The 21,126-nt window shown below is 40.9% G+C and overlaps 1 protein-coding gene across 3 annotated transcripts in view; it reads left to right on the top strand.

Moving 5' to 3' along the window:
* Positions 1-304: 304 nt before the first annotated feature.
* SCP2 (sterol carrier protein 2) overlaps positions 305-21,126 on the top strand; it is a 161,924-nt gene continuing 141,102 nt past the window's right edge. For 2 of the 3 annotated variants that reach the window (XM_022575710.2, XM_022575708.2), the window contains exons 1-5: positions 305-466; positions 12,329-12,386; positions 15,068-15,139; positions 17,867-17,998; positions 19,506-19,570. In XM_022575710.2, the coding sequence (XP_022431418.1) occupies positions 398-466; positions 12,329-12,386; positions 15,068-15,139; positions 17,867-17,998; positions 19,506-19,570 (396 nt within the window). In that variant the 5' untranslated portion in view covers positions 305-397. Of the gene's footprint in view, positions 467-784; positions 905-12,328; positions 12,387-15,067; positions 15,140-17,866; positions 17,999-19,505; positions 19,571-21,126 lie in introns of all 3 variants that reach the window. The other variant, XM_022575709.2, reaches the window with a different exon arrangement.

Raw genomic sequence — 21,126 nt, 5'->3', positions numbered from 1 at the left:
GCCAAGCCCTGCCCTCAGCCTCAGGCCTTGCTCCAGGCCACACTCCCTCTCAGCATAGAGAACCTAAACCTGAGGGGCTGGTACCAGGCTATAGAGCTTTTTTGCAAGGGCTGAGGGGGTCTGGGTCTCGAGCCCACCTGTGAACTCCAGCCTTGTCCCCAAAGGGTTCCCTAACCCGCGCCGCCCCGCCAGAAGACCATACGGCCACGTCGCAGGCGCCTCAGTGTACGCGCACGCGCGCGCGCCCACGCCTGCCCGCCCCGCCCCCTGGCCGCCTCCCGCCCCGCCCCCGGTTCTAATTGCTCCGGCGCAGCAGAGGTTTCATTAGGTCTGCGCGCTCGTTAGGCCAGTCGTTCCTACGTTAGCTGCGGCTCCCGTGCCCAGAAGTGTCCGAGCCATGCATGTGGACATCTCACAGTGTCCGCTTCGGAACCGGGTGTTTGTGGTGGGCGTTGGGATGACCAAGGTAAACAGAGCCGTGGGTCCCCGGAGGCGGGCTCCCTGCTCTGCTCTGTCTGGGTGAGGCCTGGGGAGATTCGAGGTGACCGGGAACCGGGGGTGGGGCGGGGGAGAATCAGATTTGGGGCCGTGCGTCGGTTTGTCCTTCCTACCCGGAGGGCGCCCGGGGCATCCCACCCCCCAGCTTGGCTTCTTGGCCCTGGGGGCATCGGAGTGGCGACTCGGGTGGGTTGTGATGTAGGGCGTGTCTGCGGGATCGTAATATCGCAGGGTTGTTCCAGCGGCCATATCTTCCTCCTTTTTTCCTTTTCTCCCTGGGGCGCAGTTTGTGAAGGACGCCCCAAGATGATCCAAAGTCCGCACCTCCTTTGAATCTGGGTGGAATCCTAAGATGTGTGGACCTCTGACGGAGGCAAGGTCCGCCTCACACCCGAAAGGAAAGCAGGTCGTGAATGTCGCCAGTCTGCACTTCCAGGAATACTCCTTGTAGGATCCCTTCTCAGGGACAGTTCCAGTGTAGATAAGGAGGAGAATCATTAGTGATGCTCAGCGTCTCGGCACAGGTGGCAGGTTTTCTGGATCCTCCGACCTTTGTTGTTCCTCAAGTGATACTCTTCTTGGTACTCAGGAGGCCAGAGACTCCTACAGTCTCACTTCTTGACATCCTCACCACCTCTGTGCTCTAGTGATGCCAAACTGCTTTTAGTTTCACCCCAAACTTTTTTATGCCTCTGTTGCTTTGCTTTCTGTTTTTCCCACTACTTAAGACCGTTTGTCTTCACTGGTTAACTTATTTGCATTTTTATTTTTTTTAATTATTTATTTTTGGCTGCGTTGGGTCTTCGTTGCTGCACGCGGGCTTTTCTCTAGTTGTGGCGAGCAGGGGCTACTCTTCGTTGTTGTGCGTGGGCTTCTCACTGTGGTGGCTTCTCGTTGCGGAGCACGGGCTCTAGCTGCATGGGCTTCAGTAGTTGTGGCACGTGGGCTCAGTAGTTGTGGCTCGCGGGCTCTAGAGCACAGGCTCAGTAGTTACGGTGCACGGGCTTAATTGCTCCGTGGCATGTGGGATCTTCCCGGACCAGGACTCGAACCCATGTGCCCTGCACTGGCAGGCGGATTCTTAACCACCGCGCCACCTCTTAACCACTGCGCCACCGGGGAAGCCCTAATTTACATTTTTAAAAGATCAATTCAGACCTTCTCCAAGAAGCCTCCTCTGATCCTCCTGACTTTCCCACATGTTAACAGTACTTACTACTTTATCCTGAAATTCTGTTTTTATGTCTATATTCTTCTTTTGCACGTAAGCTCCTCCAAGGTGAGTACCATGTCTAATTCATTGCTGTACCTCTAGCACCTTGAAAATGCCTTGTGCCTGAAGACCTCAGTGAATGTTAGTTGAACAATATTAAATGGATATGCTTTATGAAAGAGAGTTCCTAGAGGAAGTTCTCTTTCTGAGAAAACAGCCTTAAACTTGTTTTTATCTTACCCAGTGGGCTGAGAGTACACAAAGCAATAAAGACATGTAAGTAGAAAAGTCAGCTAATACGTTATGAAGCAGATACTTGGAGATCATCTATTGTTTCATGGGAAAGGGAACTTCTGGTATAGGTGGACAGTAAAACCTTTTAAAGTACGGTATAAATACAGTCAGATCCTCCACCACTGGCTGTTACATGTCTGGTTATATTGGCTATACAGAAAACCACTGAGCTTTGGGAAGTAGGAGATGTATTTATGTTTCCTCAAGTTGAGAGGTGGAGGTGTGGGAGGTGTTAGTTACAATCTTCAGGGAAGAGATTGGGACTATGGAGAGCAGCTTTATTGATGTGCTTACTAGGCCAATGTACTTCTCTCTGGGTTTGATCTTTTGGAACTTGGGGGAGGGTTTAATGAAGAGGGAGAAATTTAGCAGATAATACTTTAAGCTCTATTGGTAGATCTCAGCTGGTTGTGGTTCTTAGTTTGAATAGCTGAATTCCTAGAAAACTTGAAGTTCTCTTAGTGAGGTTTTATTATCAGTGTAGGAAATTAATTCCTATGGTAAATTAGAATTCGCATGATGCATGTCAAGAGGTTTTAACACAACTAAATCACAGCTACTACCTGGCTGACTGCAGGCCGAGTCCCTTTGCTTATGCTGCCTACCTCCTGATATGCCCTCTTTTCATCAATTTAAATTCTGGCTGTCTTCAAGAACTGGTCTGTCTTAGTCGGTTAGGACTGTATAACTGCAATACCTTAGACTGGGTGGCTTAAACAAGAAATATTTATTTCTCACAGTTCTGGAGGCTGGGAAGTTCAAGATCAAGCACAGGCAGATTTGGTGCATGGTGAGGTCCTGATCTCTGGTTCATAGACAGCTGTCTATGGCAGAAGGGGCAAGGGAACTCTCTGGGCTCTTTTTTATAAGAGCACTAATCCCATTCCTGAGGGCTCCATCTGCATGACTTCCCAAAGGCCCCACTTCCAAAAATGAAGAATTAGATTTGTGAGTTAGATATCAATATATGAATTTTGAGAGGACACAGACATTCAGTCTATAGCAAGAGTCCAAGTCCTGTATTTTCTTAAAACTTCCCCAGACTGCTCTAAGTTATGTTGGCCACTTTTTTTTTTTAGAAATTCTGGTGCTGTTATAGTCAGGACCATATAATTAAGCATTTGATTTTTCTATACTTTTATATATAATTCCACAGCCCACAGAAAGAAATATATCACAACTCCGTACACACATGCACTCACAAAACTGAAACAAGCTTGCTAAAGCAACACTTATTATGTGTGATGAACTCTTGATATTTCCTATTTTGTTTCATTTTTTAAAATGCTGATCACAACCCACAACCCTTACAATTAATTTTGTCACACTCTACAAACCTACGGTTTAAAAAAAAAAATAAATAAAATATTACATTATCGTGTTTAATCCTCACCACATAAGGGATTATTATTATCCACATTTTATCGTCCATCTTTGTGGCTCAGAGGGGCTAAGTAATTTATCTATCTTGATACTGCTCCCAAATTTTGAAACTGCATTACTTAAAATCTCATGTTTCTTCCATGCTATCTCTAACACACGTTAATGTTATAGGGTAGTTAATTCATCATTTGAGCATATATTCAATAAACATAGTATGTGCTATATGCTAGGAGTACAAAGATGAAAAAAGCAAGGTTCCTGTTCTTAAGGAATGTATAATATGGAGGAGGAAAGGATAAACAGGTAATTTAAATATGATGTATTAGGACATTTGGATAAGCATGGCAGGTTGAAAATATGAATTTATCTCTATTGGTGCTTTCCAAATACCACTAAAATGACAGTAAGGGTGAAGTGACTAGGAGAGGAAACAATAGCAGAAAGATGTCAGAAAAACATTGGATGATTAAAAGCTGATGGAAAAGTGGTCATTGACTCAGAACAGAGAAACCCACAACCCAAGTTCCTGAAGAGGGGTTATACTGGCTGAGTCTTCCTGCAGAACTCCAGAAGGCTCAGAACCTGCATGTACTAGATGCCAAGTAAGGTGGGGATGAGAGGAGGGAAGGAAAACACTTCTATGGAATAATTGGATTCCAAGATCCTTTTTACCACTAGGTGACTATCCCTTCCTTGTCAGGGTATTGGAGGCTTGTTTTCTGGAGAAACTGAACAGATGAGTCTCTAGAATCATCTGACCATTAGGCTTAGTGGAAGGCGGGAGTGAGGCCCAAGTTGAAAAAAAGGGAATCAAGTGAAATTCTGTATACTAAATGGTGGTACTTCCCAGCCCTGTTCCCAGAACACTGGCAATCAGACACGTACCAGCTTCCTGGCAGAGGTTTGGAAAATTATGTGAAATGGCTCCAGAGAAAAGCCAGATTACCACTCCACTCAAAGTGCAGGATTTTCTTGCTTCCTTGGAGGGATATTGCTTCCATTCCAAAGCATACCAGACCACCACGGTGTTTCTGAGAACCCTCCTGCATTCTTCCGTGCACAAAATGTGGGGTTTTGTTATTCTTTTTTTCCGTGCCTGCGACTGGTCTGGCACCCGGACTTTGATTCACGATGCGTGGTGGTGAATCCTGACTTTACAGCGTTTCTCCTCTTTGCATCACCCAGCCTTCCGCTGCCATCACAGCCACCGCACCAGCGTCTCCTGGAGACCTGGGTCTCCAGATCTCACTGCATGCGCTGGAGTGCTGGCGTTAACTTGTTGGCGCCTCAATCTCGGCTATTTGGGGTTTTCGCACTGTGGGACCCCCGCCCCGTCTTGGCCTGGCTCCAGCGCAGCCCAGCCTCTCGGGGGTGTCCGCCCGCCTCCACAAGCAGAGCTCTGGCATCAGCCTAAGGCAAGGAGAGCAGACGCCTGGTTGCTTTTGATGTCATTTTTACTCTCGGACCTCTGTTCTTCTGAGGATCACGTCAATGCACCGGGTGTCACGCACCCCAGCAGGCCTCTCGGCACAGACACCGACCCACTCCACGCAGGGATCCGTCTCACCAGGAAAACCCCACTTGCCTGCGATATTTGGGACCTTCAGGATGACTGGATTGCGGGCTCTTGATCTTCCTAAGCAATATTATGGAGAAAAACCATATTTATTGTCATGTAGGATTTGGTTCTGTGGGTCTTTTTTTTCTTTTTTTTTGTAAGAGAACAAAAACTGGTTAAACGAGGTCTGCTGAAGTTGTGACTTGACCCACACTTGACCCTTCAGCAGGTAGGAGACAGACCACTTCACAGTCCTGCCTCCCCACAAGGGCGGGAGCCCACCACGCCTTCTTCCTCCCAGGCAGGAAGTGGAAGCCACCTTGGCTGGAGCAGCCCGCCACACCAAGCAGACCCCAAGAGCTGGTCATTGTCCTTCTGGGCAGGTCTGTGCCCAGCACATCAGCTTCTCCATGCTACATGTCGCCCAGTTCTTCCGTTTGCTGCCCCACCAGAAACACTGAAGACCGAGGACTGGAGCTTCTCCTTCACAGGTCAGCTGCTCTCAAGAAGGACCGTGTTGGCTGGGCCATTAAGCTGCTTCCCTACTGCTGTCCATTAAACCTGTCACTGGAGGGGCTCCGGGACAGCCCCACCCTGCATCCTACCCGTGTGGACTGATGCTTTTGCAGAAAGGAGATGTCAGCCATCATCAGAGCACTCAACCACCAGCAGCTCAGCTGAGACCCCAGCAGGGGTGGGGGACGGCCACTCCCACCCCGCTGGCTGCTGTTCCTTCTTCCTCAGTCACGTGCTTGGGCTAAGGGGGACTGCAGGATGGAGTCTGAAGCCCAAGTCTGTTTCCCGACCTTATTTATTGAGGAGTGCCTCTTCCCTGTCCTCCCCAAGACGGCCCCCAAACCCAGTGTGCACCAAGTGGGGCTTGAAGGATGAAGCTGCTAGGCCCCAGGCAACTCTTCTGCAAAGTGACCTGTCCTGCCACCACAGCATCTCCAGGACACTTCCGTTACAGGCACTGCAAGGGACCGACTTCCAAAATGTACATCCTGGTTTACAATTAGCCTTGAGGGACACATCTTCCTGGGAATTTCTATACAGACGTTAGAATGGCTGATATGGTAACTTAAGTTTGCCTGTTTATGTAGTGAGAATTAGTCATTCACCAAACCCGTCTGTACCTTCCCTTTCGTGCGTTGCTTCCTTTTTAATAATGTCAAGAGCTGCCACTGTGTGGTACTCAAGTGAAGCCAGTATTTAAGGCATTAAACTTCAGCCTGAACTCTGTCACCCCCTAGAATCAGCCCAGACAGCTGTATCCAGGGACATGGGGCCACTCCCTCAGTTCCTAGGAGGCGCCGTGGACTTAAACGTGTGCTAAGTGGCTATCTGACCTCACTGTCTAGTCCTGTGTCATGAATCTCTTTGCAAAAAGTAACGTATTTGTGCTTTAAGTAAAATTTGGTTTTGCAAAAAAAAAAAAGTGCAAGATTTTAATGGACTTGAATATAACAAGAATATGAAAAGTTCATTGATATTGTTTTAAATTCAACATCGCAACTAACCTGTAAGAAACTCCCACTTGTCAAGTTTTAGTGTAGTATAAAAGAATATCCACAATTATCTAAGAAGGCTATTAAAATGCTCCTCCCTTTTCCAATCACATATCTGTGTGAGGTCAGATTTATTTCATAGATGTCAACCAAAACAGCATAACGCCAAATGCTGAATGAAGAATCAGCTGTGAGAATTCAGCTGCCTCCTGTTAAACCAGACAATAAAGAGAATTGCAGGGGACTTCCTTGGTGGTGCAGTGGTTAAGAATCCGCCTGCCAATGTAGGGAACATGGGTTCAGTTCTAGGTCCGGGAAGATACCACATGCCATGGAGCAGTTAAGCCTGCGAGCCACAACTACTGAGCCTGCGCTCTAGAGTCTGCGAGCTGCAACTACTGAAGACCGCGTGCTCTAGGGCCCACGTGCCACAACTACTGAGTCCGCGTGCTGCAGCTACTGAAGACCGTGCACCTAGAGCCTGTGCTCCACAATAAGAGAAACCACCGTGATGAGAAGCCCGCGACCGCAACGAAGAGTAGCCCCCGCTCAGTCGCTGCAACTAGAGAAAGCCTGTGTGCAGCAACAAAGACCCAATACAGCCAAAAAAAAAAAAAAGAATTGCAGAAATGCAAAACGATGCCACTCATCACTTTTTTGAGGGGGAGATATAGTTATTTTTCATAAAAATTATTTATGTTAACATGTAGTGGTTTTTTTTTTTTGAGTGAATTGAAAGTTATTTTTAAATGTCCTATTTTAAGTGCCAAGAGGGTAAATACTGGTAAATATAATCCTCATAATCAAAAGCTCTTTGGTATCTTCAGTGATCTTTAAGAGTTTAAAGTGGTCTTGAGACCGAGAAATTTTGAGAATTGCTGGATCTAGTCATTGAGCACCAACAACTGTTAGAAACACAAAGAGCAAAAATAATCAGATGTTATATGCTTCCTTATGAAAGAATACACCACCACCTATAGTTTTGTCAGGGAGATAGAATGTGAGTCTGCAAGCTTCTGGATCCAGCTGCCAATGTGTGGGAAATAAAGAGAACAGAGGAACATGTCGAACTGCATGAGTATGCAATCTACAAAATCCAGACTGTGGGAAGCTACAGGCCAAATGCTCTGGGTTCTTTAACAGATGTATTGAGAGGAAAAGAAAGTAGTGGAAGGGAACCTGTAGATTAAAAGAGAATTTGAAAGGCCTATAAACACTTTAAAAAAGGGCTGAACAATAGTGTCTACAGATAGACACTTGGGTGATAAAATATGAAATACTAAAAGGAAGTGATTATTGTAAGAATCAGGATAATAATTTGGGGGTGGAGCGGGGTTGAGATTGGAACAGAGTGCTTAGAGGAGTTTGTGGAGCGGCAGGCAGGGTTCAATTTTTTAGTTTGGGTGGTTGGTGTCAAAGATAAAGGTAGACACTAGGTAAAGTGTTAGGACAGATTTTAATTAGTAATATGCTATCGCAAAAGGGAAAAAGTCCAGTGTGAACTGAACTAACTTTATACAGATGTGACTGGGTATTTTAAAGGGATAATAAGGGAATAGGGAGGGTGGTGAGTAGGGACACAATACAGTAGTCCCTTGGTATCCCTGGGGGATTGGTTCCAGGATCTCTCTTGGATACCAGGATCCATGGATGCTCAGTCCCCTTAGTTGGCCCTCTGTATCTGTGAATGCAGAACCCATGGATGCAGAGGGCCAGCTGTAGGGTCAGAAAAGTGAAAACTTACATAAAGTGGGGAGAGGGGAGGCTAGTTCACATGAAACCCATCTGGATTTGCTAACTGGTGCTTACCCAAGCTTAGGCTCCTACCCTCCCACAGAGACTGGGAGACCAGCCCTGTATTCAGGTGTTGACTGGAAGAAGCAGTAAATTCTTTTGACATCCTTGAGTTTTCTCAGGCAGGTGCTTTAAGTGGGGCTAGGGCCCTCCTAGGGACCTGGCCTTGAGCAAGTTAGAACTCATAAAAACTATGTTAGTGTTTAAGTTTTTAGGCCAAGGTTGAGACCTAGTAGAGAAGAGGACTCAGAGGAGCTTGGCTAGAATTTGGTAAAGGAGAGACTCTTTGTCAATGGTTACAAGAGTGTTTGCCTTAAAATAATTCATTAGGAGATGTGTGTGTGTGTGTGTGTGTGTGTGGTTTTCTGTATCTCTGTTATTTAAAATAAAAAGGTTAAAACTTTAAAAATGAGGCAGTTAACTCCAGGAAAAACAAAGCAAAACAAAATTGTACAATAAAGCACATGTAATCATAGTATACAACCTAGCCCAATACTAAGAAACATTAACTTTATAAGGTAAGCACTACATACTGATTTAATAAAAAAAATTGTGATTCAACTGTATAAGGAGGATGGGGGAACTGTAAATGTATATGTGAAGTGGCCTGAGAGACCTAATTCTCATTGGCCCTTATTAGAGACTATGATATAATTTCTGACATTGATAAAGAAATAATAGTATAAGAATATTTAGAAACATGGCATTTTATGAAAGAAGAAATATCTAAAAGAATTGAAAATGGATGTTTTGGGAGCAAGTAAGACTAGTGGGTGGAGAGTAGTGGAGCAGGATTGCTGTTTTTATTATAGGCTTTGAGGTAGCTTTTTATTTTTATTTTATATTAAAAAAATAAAAACTAAAAAGCAAATATAAACAGAACATTACCAGCACCTCAGAAATTACTCTGTGCCTTCTTCCAGTCACTGACTCCTTGCCTGCAAAGGGTTACCATTATCCTGACTTCTGACCTTTAATATCATAGATTAGTTTTGGCTTTTTCATTCAACATTATGTCTCTGGGATTCATCCTTATTTTTATGTGTAGTTATAGATTGTTCATTCTCATTGAGGTAACATAGTCCATTGTGTGAACATTCCATAATATATTCAATTTATTGTTAATGGACATTTGGTAGTTTCCACCTAAACATGCTTTTCATTTTGAAGGAGTAATGTTGTATGTGTTTATTTGCTTGACTAATCTTCTAATCTTTTAAAAACTGCCTTGATTTCAGTAAGAAATGAGAAAGTGCAGTCATTTCACTACCTGGAGGGTAATGTGGTTATTAATAGGTATTACTTGGTGGAGCCTAGTAGCACAGTACTCTCTCCTTACAGTAAGTGCTCTCTATACTACATGCTCTGATTGTAATTAGTGAACTGAAGAGTAACTACAGGCGAAATAGGTAATTTGGGGCTGCTGAATTAGGGAATTATGAAGGATTCCCTAATTCAGAAGTTATGAAGAATTGGGGTGGGTAAGAGATAGGAACAAATGTTAAACGTTTTGTTTTGGTTCAGTTCAACAGATGTATTTTGGCACTGTGTAATAAAGTGTGGCATTTAAGTCTAGTATCTATACAGTGTTTCAAACTGGGTTTTGTGATCCATTGCAGGGGTAGTGATGTCTGTTTAGAAGGTTGCCTCTAGCATTAAAAAAATTGAAATAGAATCAAAAATACTGTATCAATATAACAAGGATAAGTATTTCATGAAAATTTTGCTTCACTATGTGTCTACTGGGTCATGTATGTTATCGTGGTTTGCAGTTAAAAATTTTTAAAAGCCATTTCTCGTTAGCACAACCTCTGACTAGCAGACCACTCCATCTTATCTAATTGATCACTGTATTTGGTAGATTTTACTTCACTTATGTTTCTCAAGTCTCTTTGCTTCTTTCCATTCTTTCTGCTGCTATCTTAGTTAACTCTCACTTGGGCTATTTCAGAATTATGCCATTTGGTCTCACTGCCTCCAGCCTTGCTCTGTTCATTCATTTCTCAACATTGCATTTAGAATGATCTAACGTGCACGTCTTCTCGGCCCAGACTCTCTCTCTCTCTTTCTCTCTTTTTAAAGTAGGGCTTTATTTTTCAAAGCAGTTTTAGGTTCACAGCAAAATTGAGCAGAAAGTACAGAGGGTTCCTACATGCTCACTGCCCCCGACTCTGCCGGAAAGCCTTGCCCACTATCAATGATCAGCATTAGAGTGGCACATATGTTATAGTCAGTGAACCTGCATTGACACATCATTATCACTCAAAGTCCATAGTTTACATTAGGGTTCACTCTTGGTGTTGTATATTCTATGGGTTTAGACACATATGTGGTGACACGTATACATTACATCATCATACAGAATAGTTTCACTGCCCTGAAATCCTCTTGCTCTGCCTCTTCATCCCTCCCTTCCCTCAGTCCCTGACAACAACTAATTTTCTTTTACTGTCTCCATAGTTTTGCCTTTTCCAGAATGTCATGTAGTTGGAATCATACAATATGTAGCCATTTCAGATTGGCTTCTTCACTTAGTAATATACATTTAAAATTCCTCCATGTCTTTCTGTGGTTTGGTAGCTCATATCTTTTTAGTGCTGAATAATATTCCATTGTCTGGTTTTACTACAGTTTATTTAACCTTTCACCTGCTAAAGACATCTTGGTTGCTTCCAAATTTGGCAATTATAAATAAAGCTACTATAGGGCTTCCCTGGCGGCGCAGTGGTTAAGAATCCGCCTGCCAATGCAGGGGACACGGGTTCGAGCCCTGGTCTGGGAAGATTCCACATGCCGTGGAGTAACTAAGCCCATGCGCCTCAACTACTGAGCCTGTGCTCTAGAGCCTGCAAGCCACAACTACTGAGCCTGCATGCAACAACTACTGAAGCCTGCGCGCCTAGAGGCTGTGCTGCACAACAAGAGCAGGCCACCGCAATGAGAAGCCCATGCACCGCAAGGAAGAGTAGCCCCTGCTTGCCGCAACTAGAGAAAGCCCACATGCATCAATGAAGACCCAATGCAAAAATAAATAAATAAATTTAAAAAATAATAAATAAAGCTACTATAAATATCCGTGTGCAGGTTTTTGTGTCAACATAAGTTTTAAACTCATTTGGTAGATACCAAGGAGCACAACTGCTGGATCATATGTTAAGAGGATGTTTAGTTTTGTAAGAAACTGCCGAACTGTCTTCCACAGTGGCTGTACCATTTTGTATTCCACCAGCAATGAATGAGAGTTCCTGCTGCTCCACATCCTGTCAGTGTTTGGTGTTGTAGTGTATCTCATTGTTTATTTCAGTCTTTGTTTGTTTGTTTGTTTTTTTAAATCCACTGTCTTCAGGATAAAGCCCAGGTGTCATAGGAGGGCATATAAGGTCACTTGTAAGTTGGCTCTAGAACCAGGTTGAAGTTTCAGCTCCACTAATTATTAGCTGTGTATCCTTGGGCAAGTGACTTAATCTCTGCCCTTGTTTTCTTATCTTAAAATGGTGATAAGAGTAGTACCTACCTCTGAGGGTTGTTGTGAGGATTAAACAAGTTAATACATGTGAGGTGCTTAGTGCAGTGAGTAACAGCAGCAAGTGCCCGATAAATATTAGTAATTATCATCGTTTGGTCCCCATTTTTCTGTCCTTATCACTTGCCATTTCAAATCATGTTTCAGCCTCTGCAATATAAAATTGTTTGCATGTAAAACTGTTATATTCTGTCATTTCCAGGCCTTTGCTCTAGAATTTCCTTTTCTTTCACTTGGCTAATTCCTACTCATCCTTAAAGACTTAATTTAAACGCCAGTTCCTCTGGGAAGCCTTTCTAGTCCTCCAAAGCTGGGTAATTGTCTCTCCCAAATCATTCTGTACTTATGACACTGTGGTGCAATTGCCTGTTTTCCATTAGACGCTAAGCTCCCTGAGGGTACGAACTGTATCTTATTTATCATCAGAGTCCAGAAACACGATAGGTGCTCAATATGTTTTTGTTTAAATGAATAGACGAATGAATTTCTGCAGTTCCCTGTTGTGAAAAAATCTAACTATATTTGTTTCTATTTATTATCTCCTTCTATATTTGTAGTTCACAAAGCCTGGAGTTGAGAATTCAAGAGACTACCCTGACTTGGCAAAGGAAGCAGGTAACATAGAACATTCAGATCTTTGAACATTGTAGTTTATTGTGTGGTCTGTCTTGATTGTGGAGCAGCCTTGCAACCTTAACAGGAAGCTGGGTCAAAGGAGATGTTTTAAGTTCAAGGCCAAGCAGTCTAAGCTTAGGTATCAGCTGTTTAAGGGAGTGCTGGGGAATACAGGCTTCCCACTCATGGAGACCTTGGGAGCTCGGTGGTCCCATGAAGTTGTTCAGGTACAGTCCTCCTCCTAGGAAGCCTTCGCCTTCCTCCTATTCTTGCCAGCTTGCTGCCAGCAACCCAAAAAGGGTTACTGTGGTTTTTAATTAGACACTGCTTGTCTCTACAAGTACCTAGTGCACTCAGTGTTCATAAATTAGGTTTCATTTCAACTCCATCATTCAACTCAGTATTTAGATATTACTATACAGGGAATCAGAAATCTCTGCCCCCAAAAGGAAGGTTCATGAGATTTGATTAACTGATGTTGATTTTCTGGGTAGACACTGTTCATTTAATGTTTTTTTTTTATTTTTATAAATTGGTTTTCTTTTTTTTTTTTTTTTTTTCCCGGTACGCGGGCCTCTCACTGTTGTGGCCTCTCCCGTTGCGGAGCACAGGCTCCAGACGCGCAGGCTCAGCGGCCATGGCTCAAGGGCCCAGCCGCTCCACGGCATGTGGGTTCTTCCCGGACCGGGGCGCGAACCCGTGTCCCCTGCATCGGCAGGCGGACTCTCAACCACTGCGCCACCAGGGAAGCCATAAATTGGTTTTCTTTTTAAAAAATTTTTAAATTTAATTTTATTTATTTTTTTATACAACAGGTTCTTATTAGTCATCAATTTTATACACATCAGTGTTTACATGTCAATCCCAATCTCCCAATTCATCACACCCCCACCCCCACCCCCCGCCGCCTCCCTCCTTGGTGTCCACACGTTTGTTCTCTACATCTGTGTCTCAATTTCTGCTCTGCAAACCGGTTCATCTGTACCATTTTTCTAGGTTCCACATATATGCATTAATATACGATATTTGTTTTTCTGACTGACTTCACTCTGTGTGACAGTCTCTAGATCCATCCACGTGTCAACAAATGACCCAATTTCGTTCCTTTTTATGGCCGAGTAATATTCCATTGTATATATGTACCACATCTTCTTTATCCATTTGTCTGTCGATGGGCATTTAGGTTGCTTCCATGACCTGGCTATTGTAAATAGTGCTGCAATGAACATTGGGGTGCATGTGTCTTTTTGAATTGTGGTTTTCTCTGGGTATATGCCCAGTAGTGGGATTGCTGGATCATATGGTAGTTCTATTTTTAGTCTTTTAAGGAGCCTCCATACTGTTCTCCATAGTGGCTGTATCAGTTTACATTCCCTTGGTGTATTCTATTTTAATTTTCTTTCTCTGTGGCTATCTGGGATCATATTCTATATGTAGTTTTGTATCCTGATTTTTAAAACTTATTATTATAAAGATTTCTCCACTTAAAACTGGAAAAAATTAATTTTTGCATATTTCATTATATATTTATGCCATAATTTTTGTTGGATATTTGCTTCACAACTTTTTGATATTTTAGAAGATTTATAGTAAATTTCTTGCTGAACACAAATATTTGTTCTCACCTCTAGTTATTGTTGAGGACAAAGCCTAGAAGTAGACTCACTGGAACAATGAACATAAACAGTTTTAAGACTCTTGTCAGATTATTTTTCAGACTGTTTATATTATTAGTTTTAGTAGCAGCATATGAGAATGCTCTTTTAAACATAATCTCATCAACATTATTATAAGTAAAACATTAATTTTTTTGCTCATACATTAAGCGGGAAAAGATAACTAGTGTGACTAAACCAATCCCATAATCAATCATATATCTTCTTAAGTTAAAAAAAACTTCAAAGTAATACTTTCATATGGTTAAAACACACACACACAGAGATGGCTTATACTTCCCAGGCCCCTTCCCCAAGCAGGCAACTTCTTTTAACGGTTTTGGCTTTAGTTCTTCTGGTGGTTATCTCCATATCTCTAAATATTTGTTCCACCACACTTATTCCAGTTTTTGACTTATCAGTTTTAGACATCTGTTTGCTTCTCACTATGGTAGATGAGGATTTAGGTTACATCTTATCTCTAAGTTCCACTCTCCTCTTCCTAGTTTATTTTCATAATTTTTATCAGTTCCTCCGTTGGTCATTTCTGTACCTTTGGATAGCATCCTTAAAGCTTCATTTCTTGTTCCATAGACAGGGTCATCTCTTGATCCTGGCTTTGTAAGATGACCATATGAGTGCTCCCACACTCCTGCTCAACAATAACATTCTATCCTATTTTGTCCTCTAGATGTACGATAGAGCCGCAGAGATGAATAACACACCTGACATTAAGGAGCTTTAAGACAATTGGGATTTAATATATTGATATTTATAGTTAGGTGTACAGTTAGAATGGGGAATGTTAAATATCAAAAAGGCGGTATGAAAAAGTGTTACAATAGCTTAGAGGAAGAAATGATAACTTTTGAAAGGTAAGATAACTTCTGAAAGTCTGAGATGATTTGATGAAGGATTTGTCATTTGAATTGAACATAGACTAACTAGAGGTAGATTTACTCTGGGAAAACTCTAAACTTATTTTCACTCAAAGTGCTATGTGATAATTTTTTTTTCTTTTTATAGGCCAGAAGGCTTTAGCGGATGCACAGATCCCTTATTCTGCAGTAGAACAGGCATGTATTGGCTATGTTTATGGTACGTAGTAAACTATATATTCTAAAAATTACAGCAACTACATAAACAATGCAGAGGAATTTGTGAATTTTAACCCTCAAAACTCAGAGTTCAGGGTCTTATTCTCATCATTTCTAGATTTCCCTATGTGTCAGCCTAGTTTAGTGTATATATATATATTTTTTTTTTTGGCCATTATTGTACTGCCAAAACAGTACACTTTTTATTAAATTAAAACACTTTTTATCTTTTTTTCTTTGTTATCTTAAAATTTGTATTTATTGATTTTTTGTGTCTAATAAAATGTTTTCATTAAGATTTTTTTCTAATTAGAAAAATGATATATACTATTGTAATTAAAAAAAGGAAACACAGAAAAGCACAAGAAAAAATAAGTCACCTGTAATCTCATTATCCAGAGATTATTACCATTACTTTTTTGGTGTAGGTCCTTCAGTGAGTATGAATATGTGTGAATACGTATGCGCACATAAGTTTCTCTTCAATTTAGGTCCTAGTTACATACTTTTTGGTAACCTGCTTTTCTCATTTTATTGTATTCAGTATTTCCCATGTGATGCAGTCTTCTTTCATTTCATCATTAATATTTTTCAAATTTTTTTTTTCTGGAATAGATTAAACATTTACACGGTACAAAAATAACAAAGGTAGGGCTTCCCTGGTGGCACAGTGGTTGAGGGTCCGTCTGCCGATGCAGGGGACACGGGTTCGTGCCCCGGTCCGGGAAGATCCCACATGCCGCGGAGCGGCTGGGCCCGTGAACCATGGCTGCTGAGCCTGCACGTCCGGAGCCTGTGCTCCGCAACGGGAGAGGCCAAAACAGTGAGAGGCCTGCGTACTGCAAAAAAAAAAAATACAAAAGGTAGATGTTTATGTAGTGGAAAGTCTCACTCTTATTCCTGTCTCCCTGTCTCATGATTCCCTTTCCTTGGACAACCAATTTTACTAATTTCTTTTTTTTATTGAAGTATATTTGATTTATAATATTGTGTTAGTTTCAGGTGTACAGGAAAGTGATTCAGTTATATATATATTTTTTCAGATTATTTTCCATTATAGGTTATTATAAGACATTGAATATTGTTCCCTGTGTTATACAGTAAATCCATGTTGCTTATCTATTTTATGTATAGTAGTGCAATTTCACTAATTTCTAGTGTATCTTTTCATAGGTAATTTATCCATATAAAAATAAGTATGTGTGTGTGTATAAATACCCCCTCCCCCTTTCTTTTGTTACACACGTGGTAGGATAATATACACATTATTTTGTATTTTGCTTTTTTAAAAAAATTATTTACTTATTTATTTGGATGCACTGGGTCTTAGTTGCCATGTGCAGGATCTTAGTTGTGGCGTGCGGGATCTTTTAGTTGCAGCATGCAGGGTCTAGTTCCCTGACCAGGGATTGAACCCAGGCCCCCCTGCCTTGGGAGCGTGGGGTCTTAACCAGGGAAGTCCACCTGGGAAGTCCCTATATTTTGCTCTTTTTAACTTAGTAGTTCTTGGTGACTATTCCAAATTGTTTCATAAGGAGCTTTCTTGGTCTCTTTTAATGATAGCATAGTGTTCCATTGAATAGATATATCGTGATTTATTTAATCTATTCCCTTTTAATGGACATTTAGAATGTCCCCAGTCTTTCTACAGCATTTTAAATTACCTCATGATATTCTAGTCTTGGGGATTTACTGCAGTTTATTTAGCAGTAGGAATGATACCCTATTCTTGGACATTTTAAATTATTTCTAATTTCTAGCTATTATAAAAGGCTATATAGTAAGCATTACTGTAGATGAATCTTTATTTATATCTATGATTATTTCTTTGAGATTTCAAAATATCAAGAGAATTCTTGAAGGGAAATTTACTAGTTCCAAGAGATGCACAAGGTATTTATGGAAGGGAGGTCCTGAACCTTACTGTTTTCCCTGAAGACTTCTGGAGAGTCTGTATCTTCAGGTGTTTCCATCATACTGCTCCAGCATGTCTGCCTTGGTGGACATGTTCCTTGGGAAAGGGAGTCAAATGTGTTTTTACTTGGATTACATTCCTCTGGAATACCCTGGCATGCAGAATCTTTTAACTTTTTGAAGTTACGAAATTTTACATGAAGAGAAAAATCATGGCCTTTTAATCAATTGGTTTAGTTTTTTTTTTTTTTTTGCGGTACGCGGTCCTCTCACCGTTGCGGCCTCTCCCGCTGCAGAGCACAGGCTCCGGATGGGCAGGCCCAGCAGCCATGGCTCACGGACCCAGCCGCTCCGCGGCACGTGGGATCCTCCCAGACCAGGGCACGAACCCGTGTCCCCTGCATCGGCAGGCGGACTCTCAACCACTGCGCCAGCAGGGAAGCCCAATTGGTTTAGTTTTAAAAGATTTATATCTGACAGTATACATAAAATATTGCTGCCTGTCATGTAGCCCTAGCCAGATTGAATTGTTTGCTATTACTTGGTCATGTCTCTACTTTCCTACCTCTGTATTGTGTAAAGAAAGTGCATATATATTCTGTGTTTTGAGAATTTTTATATTTGCAGAGTAAATGATGCTTCATGCTAAAACTGCTTCTGAGTAAGATGTCAATAGTATATTTATTGTTCTACCCATGTTGTATGTTAGACAAAGATAAAACACTGGAAAAACTATAATGTAGTATTATGTTGCTTTGCAGCTCCATAATTCTCATGTTGCATATATAAATTTTTTTTTTTTTTTAATATATAGGTGACTCTACCTGTGGGCAGAGGGCTATCTATCACAGTTTGGGACTGACTGGAATTCCTATAATCAACGTCAACAATAACTGTTCTACTGGTTCAACGGCTTTGTTTATGGCCCGGCAACTGATTCAGGGTGGTGAGAAGTGCCTATTTGTCTAGTAAACTTAAATAGATGTGGAGTTATTGCCCCCCTTTTATTATTTCTCCATACGACCATCAGAGGGATTGCTTTATAATGTATTTCTTTTTAAAAAAATAACAATTAGGGCTTCCCTGGTGGCGCAGTGGTTGAGAGTCCTCCTGCCGATGCAGGGGACACGGGTTCGTGCCCCGGTCCGGGAAGATCCCACATGCTGCGGAGCGGCTAGGCCTGTGAGCCACAGCCGCTGAGCCTGTGCGTCTGAAGCCTGTGCTCCGCAATGGGAGAGGCCACAACAGTGAGAAGCCCGCGTACTGCAAAAAACAAAAACAAAAACAAACAAAAAACAAACAAACAAAAAACAATTATATTGAGAGGTGCTTTATATAGCATAAAATACTCCCTTTTAAAGTTTACAATTCAGTGTTTTTTAGTATATTCACAGGTTTATGCAACTATCACCACTATCTAATCTTAGAACATTTTTATCACCCCAAAAAGAAAGTGGTACCCATTAGCAGTCACTTCCCACCTCCCTCTCCCAACAGCCCCTGGCAACCACTAATCTACTTTCCGTCTCTATGGATTTACCTATTCTGAACATTATATAAATGGAATCATATGATATATGGCCTTTTGTGGCTTCTTTCACTTAGCATAATATTTTCACAGTTCATCCATGTTGTAGCATGTAGCAGTACTTCATTCTTTTTTGTGGCCAATTAATAATTCATTGTATGGATATACCACATTTTGTTTATCCATTTACATGTTGATGGACATTGAGTTGTTTCTACTTTTTGGCTATTATGAATAATGTTGCTGTAAGCACTTGTGTACAATTTTTTTTGTGGCCATATATTTTCAGTTCTCTCGGATATATATCATAGTCTATATTTCCAAATATTTTAGGCTCTTTTATTAGGCCCTCTGTTCTTTCTTCTGATTGATTGTTGATTATTGCTCTACTCTTTGGTGTTTTAATTGTTTGAGCTTTATAATGTCTCACTATTGGATAATACTAGTATCCCCTGTGCCCCCTATGTTGTTATTTTTTTTTCCTTTTTTTTAGGAAAAATTTTGGCAATTCTGCTTGTTTTGCTGTTTAGTTGAACTTTAACATCATTTTTAGGTGCCCCCTCCCTCCAAAAATAATTCTGTTGAGATTTTCATCAAGTTGCTTTAAAATTTTACTTAATGTTTAAAAATTGAAAATTAGCTATTTATATTTGTTCTTCACTGGAACACATTTCCACATTAATCAAAAGTCTTATTAACACTGAGAATCAAAGAAAGAATTATATAATTTATTAATTTTTCCTCTTATTTAGAAGCATATAAGAATTTTCTCTGTACTTTTTCAGTTATTAAATATTTTATAGGATTATACCATGTTTTTACATTTTGCATAAACTGACATGCTTAGTTAAATTGAAGTATTTAATGATATTTTGTTGGGTGTCTGGAAATTTAATTTTTCAAACTAATTACATTTTCTTTCAAGGTCTGGCAGATTGTGTCTTGGCTCTTGGATTTGAGAAGATGGAAAAGGGATCCCTTGGATTAACAGTGAGTCTCATTTATTCTTATTTTGGAATTGTTGTAACACTGTGAGAAAACTTTGCCCATCTGACTACCATAAATGGAGCCTGCAAAAGGGTGACATCGCATGTATATGCAATAGATCCTGCTATTTTAGACAATAAAGAATCATAGAGATAATCTTGTTCAACCCCTTTATTTTGTGAAACTGATGTTCAGACAGGTTAGATGATTGAATCTGATGGTGACATGTCTGTTTAATTTGAAAGTCATTCATTCATTCATTCAAAAATTATTTCCGTTCAACAAACTGAAGAGCGTTAACAAGGTTTGGGACTTCTGTTTTTGGTAATGGCAAGCCAGGTTTTTGAATCATTTCTCCTACTAATGACAACTAAAATATTTGAATGGAATAGAAACAAGATATCCTAAAGACACTGAAGAGCTAACGAAAGAGGAATTGCTGGTGAATGCCGGAAAATTAAGATCAGCGTTTGAAGCTGCTTTTGCCTTGAAGGCCTTCGCTGATCAGGAAGCTGTTAACTTCAATTTTGATGGCCCCCTAGATGAAGAGGAAAGTAGTCACAGCTGAGGTCCCCCCAAGATCAGAAATTGAATACCGACTCTCCACATTAAACTGGTTAGGGGTAAACCTTTTCAGTAAGGGTGAACACAAAAGTAAAACTACCCCCCCACCCCTACGTCCTCTTTTCCCCACTTTCAGTAGATTACAGGGAGAGTTGCTTTGGCACTGAGCAAAGCAAGGGAGAAAAAAAAGAGAAGAAAAAAATAACCAGAAAACCTTTCACTGAGAATTAATAAACCACAGGGATTGCTGCCAAAATTCTCGTTTACCTGGGTGGTCAAAGAAACATTAGACCATGAATTGAGTCTTAAGTTGGTTCCAGTTAACCATGGCACTTAACAGAAGCAACTGCAAATTTTCTTTTGGAGGAAAGCATCTTCCTTCTAGAAGGCTTTGAGAACTCTTCAAGTAACCTTTCAAGGACATGCAATTAAAGATAACCAAGCATTAAAGAAACAAGGCACCATAGTTGAGGACCAGGGTGAAGAAGGAACAGTAAAAAGTGATCTCTGCAGACCTCAGAAACGAGATTTATTGGATCTAGTTTTAGGCATGCTTGCTATGTTTTAAAAAATAAAAGGCAAGCTTGGAAATACCTCAGGGGTATAAGAAACTGCAAAAAGGGACATTACAGGCATTGAAAAAAAACCAAATAGGATTTATAGAAACGAAAAATGAAATAATTAAAATTAAAAATTCAAAAGATAGGTTTGATAGCTGATTATACATGACTAAAAGAGAATTAGTGAAACTGGACTAGAAATTATTTAGAATACACTATAGAGAGGGAAAAGATTGGAAATTGGCAGGAAGTTATGTTATATGGAGGATAGTGTGATAAGGTATAATAAATGTGTAATTGGAATTAATGAAGTGGTGAGAGAAAACATGGTGTAGGCATTTTCTTCATCTTTTCAGAAAATCAGCTCTTAGTTTCATTTATCTTTTCTATAGTCTTTTTATCTCGATTTCATTTATTTCCTCTCTAATCTTTGTT

The sequence above is a fragment of the Delphinapterus leucas genome, chromosome 1 (assembly GCF_059928025.1).
Source record: "Delphinapterus leucas isolate spDelLeu-1000000601 "Yukka" chromosome 1, BTC_Dleu_Yukka2, whole genome shotgun sequence".
Classification (NCBI taxonomy): domain Eukaryota; kingdom Metazoa; phylum Chordata; class Mammalia; order Artiodactyla; family Monodontidae; genus Delphinapterus; species Delphinapterus leucas.
Note: the sequence above shows the minus strand (reverse complement) of the source record. Positions and strands in the feature narration are given on the sequence as shown.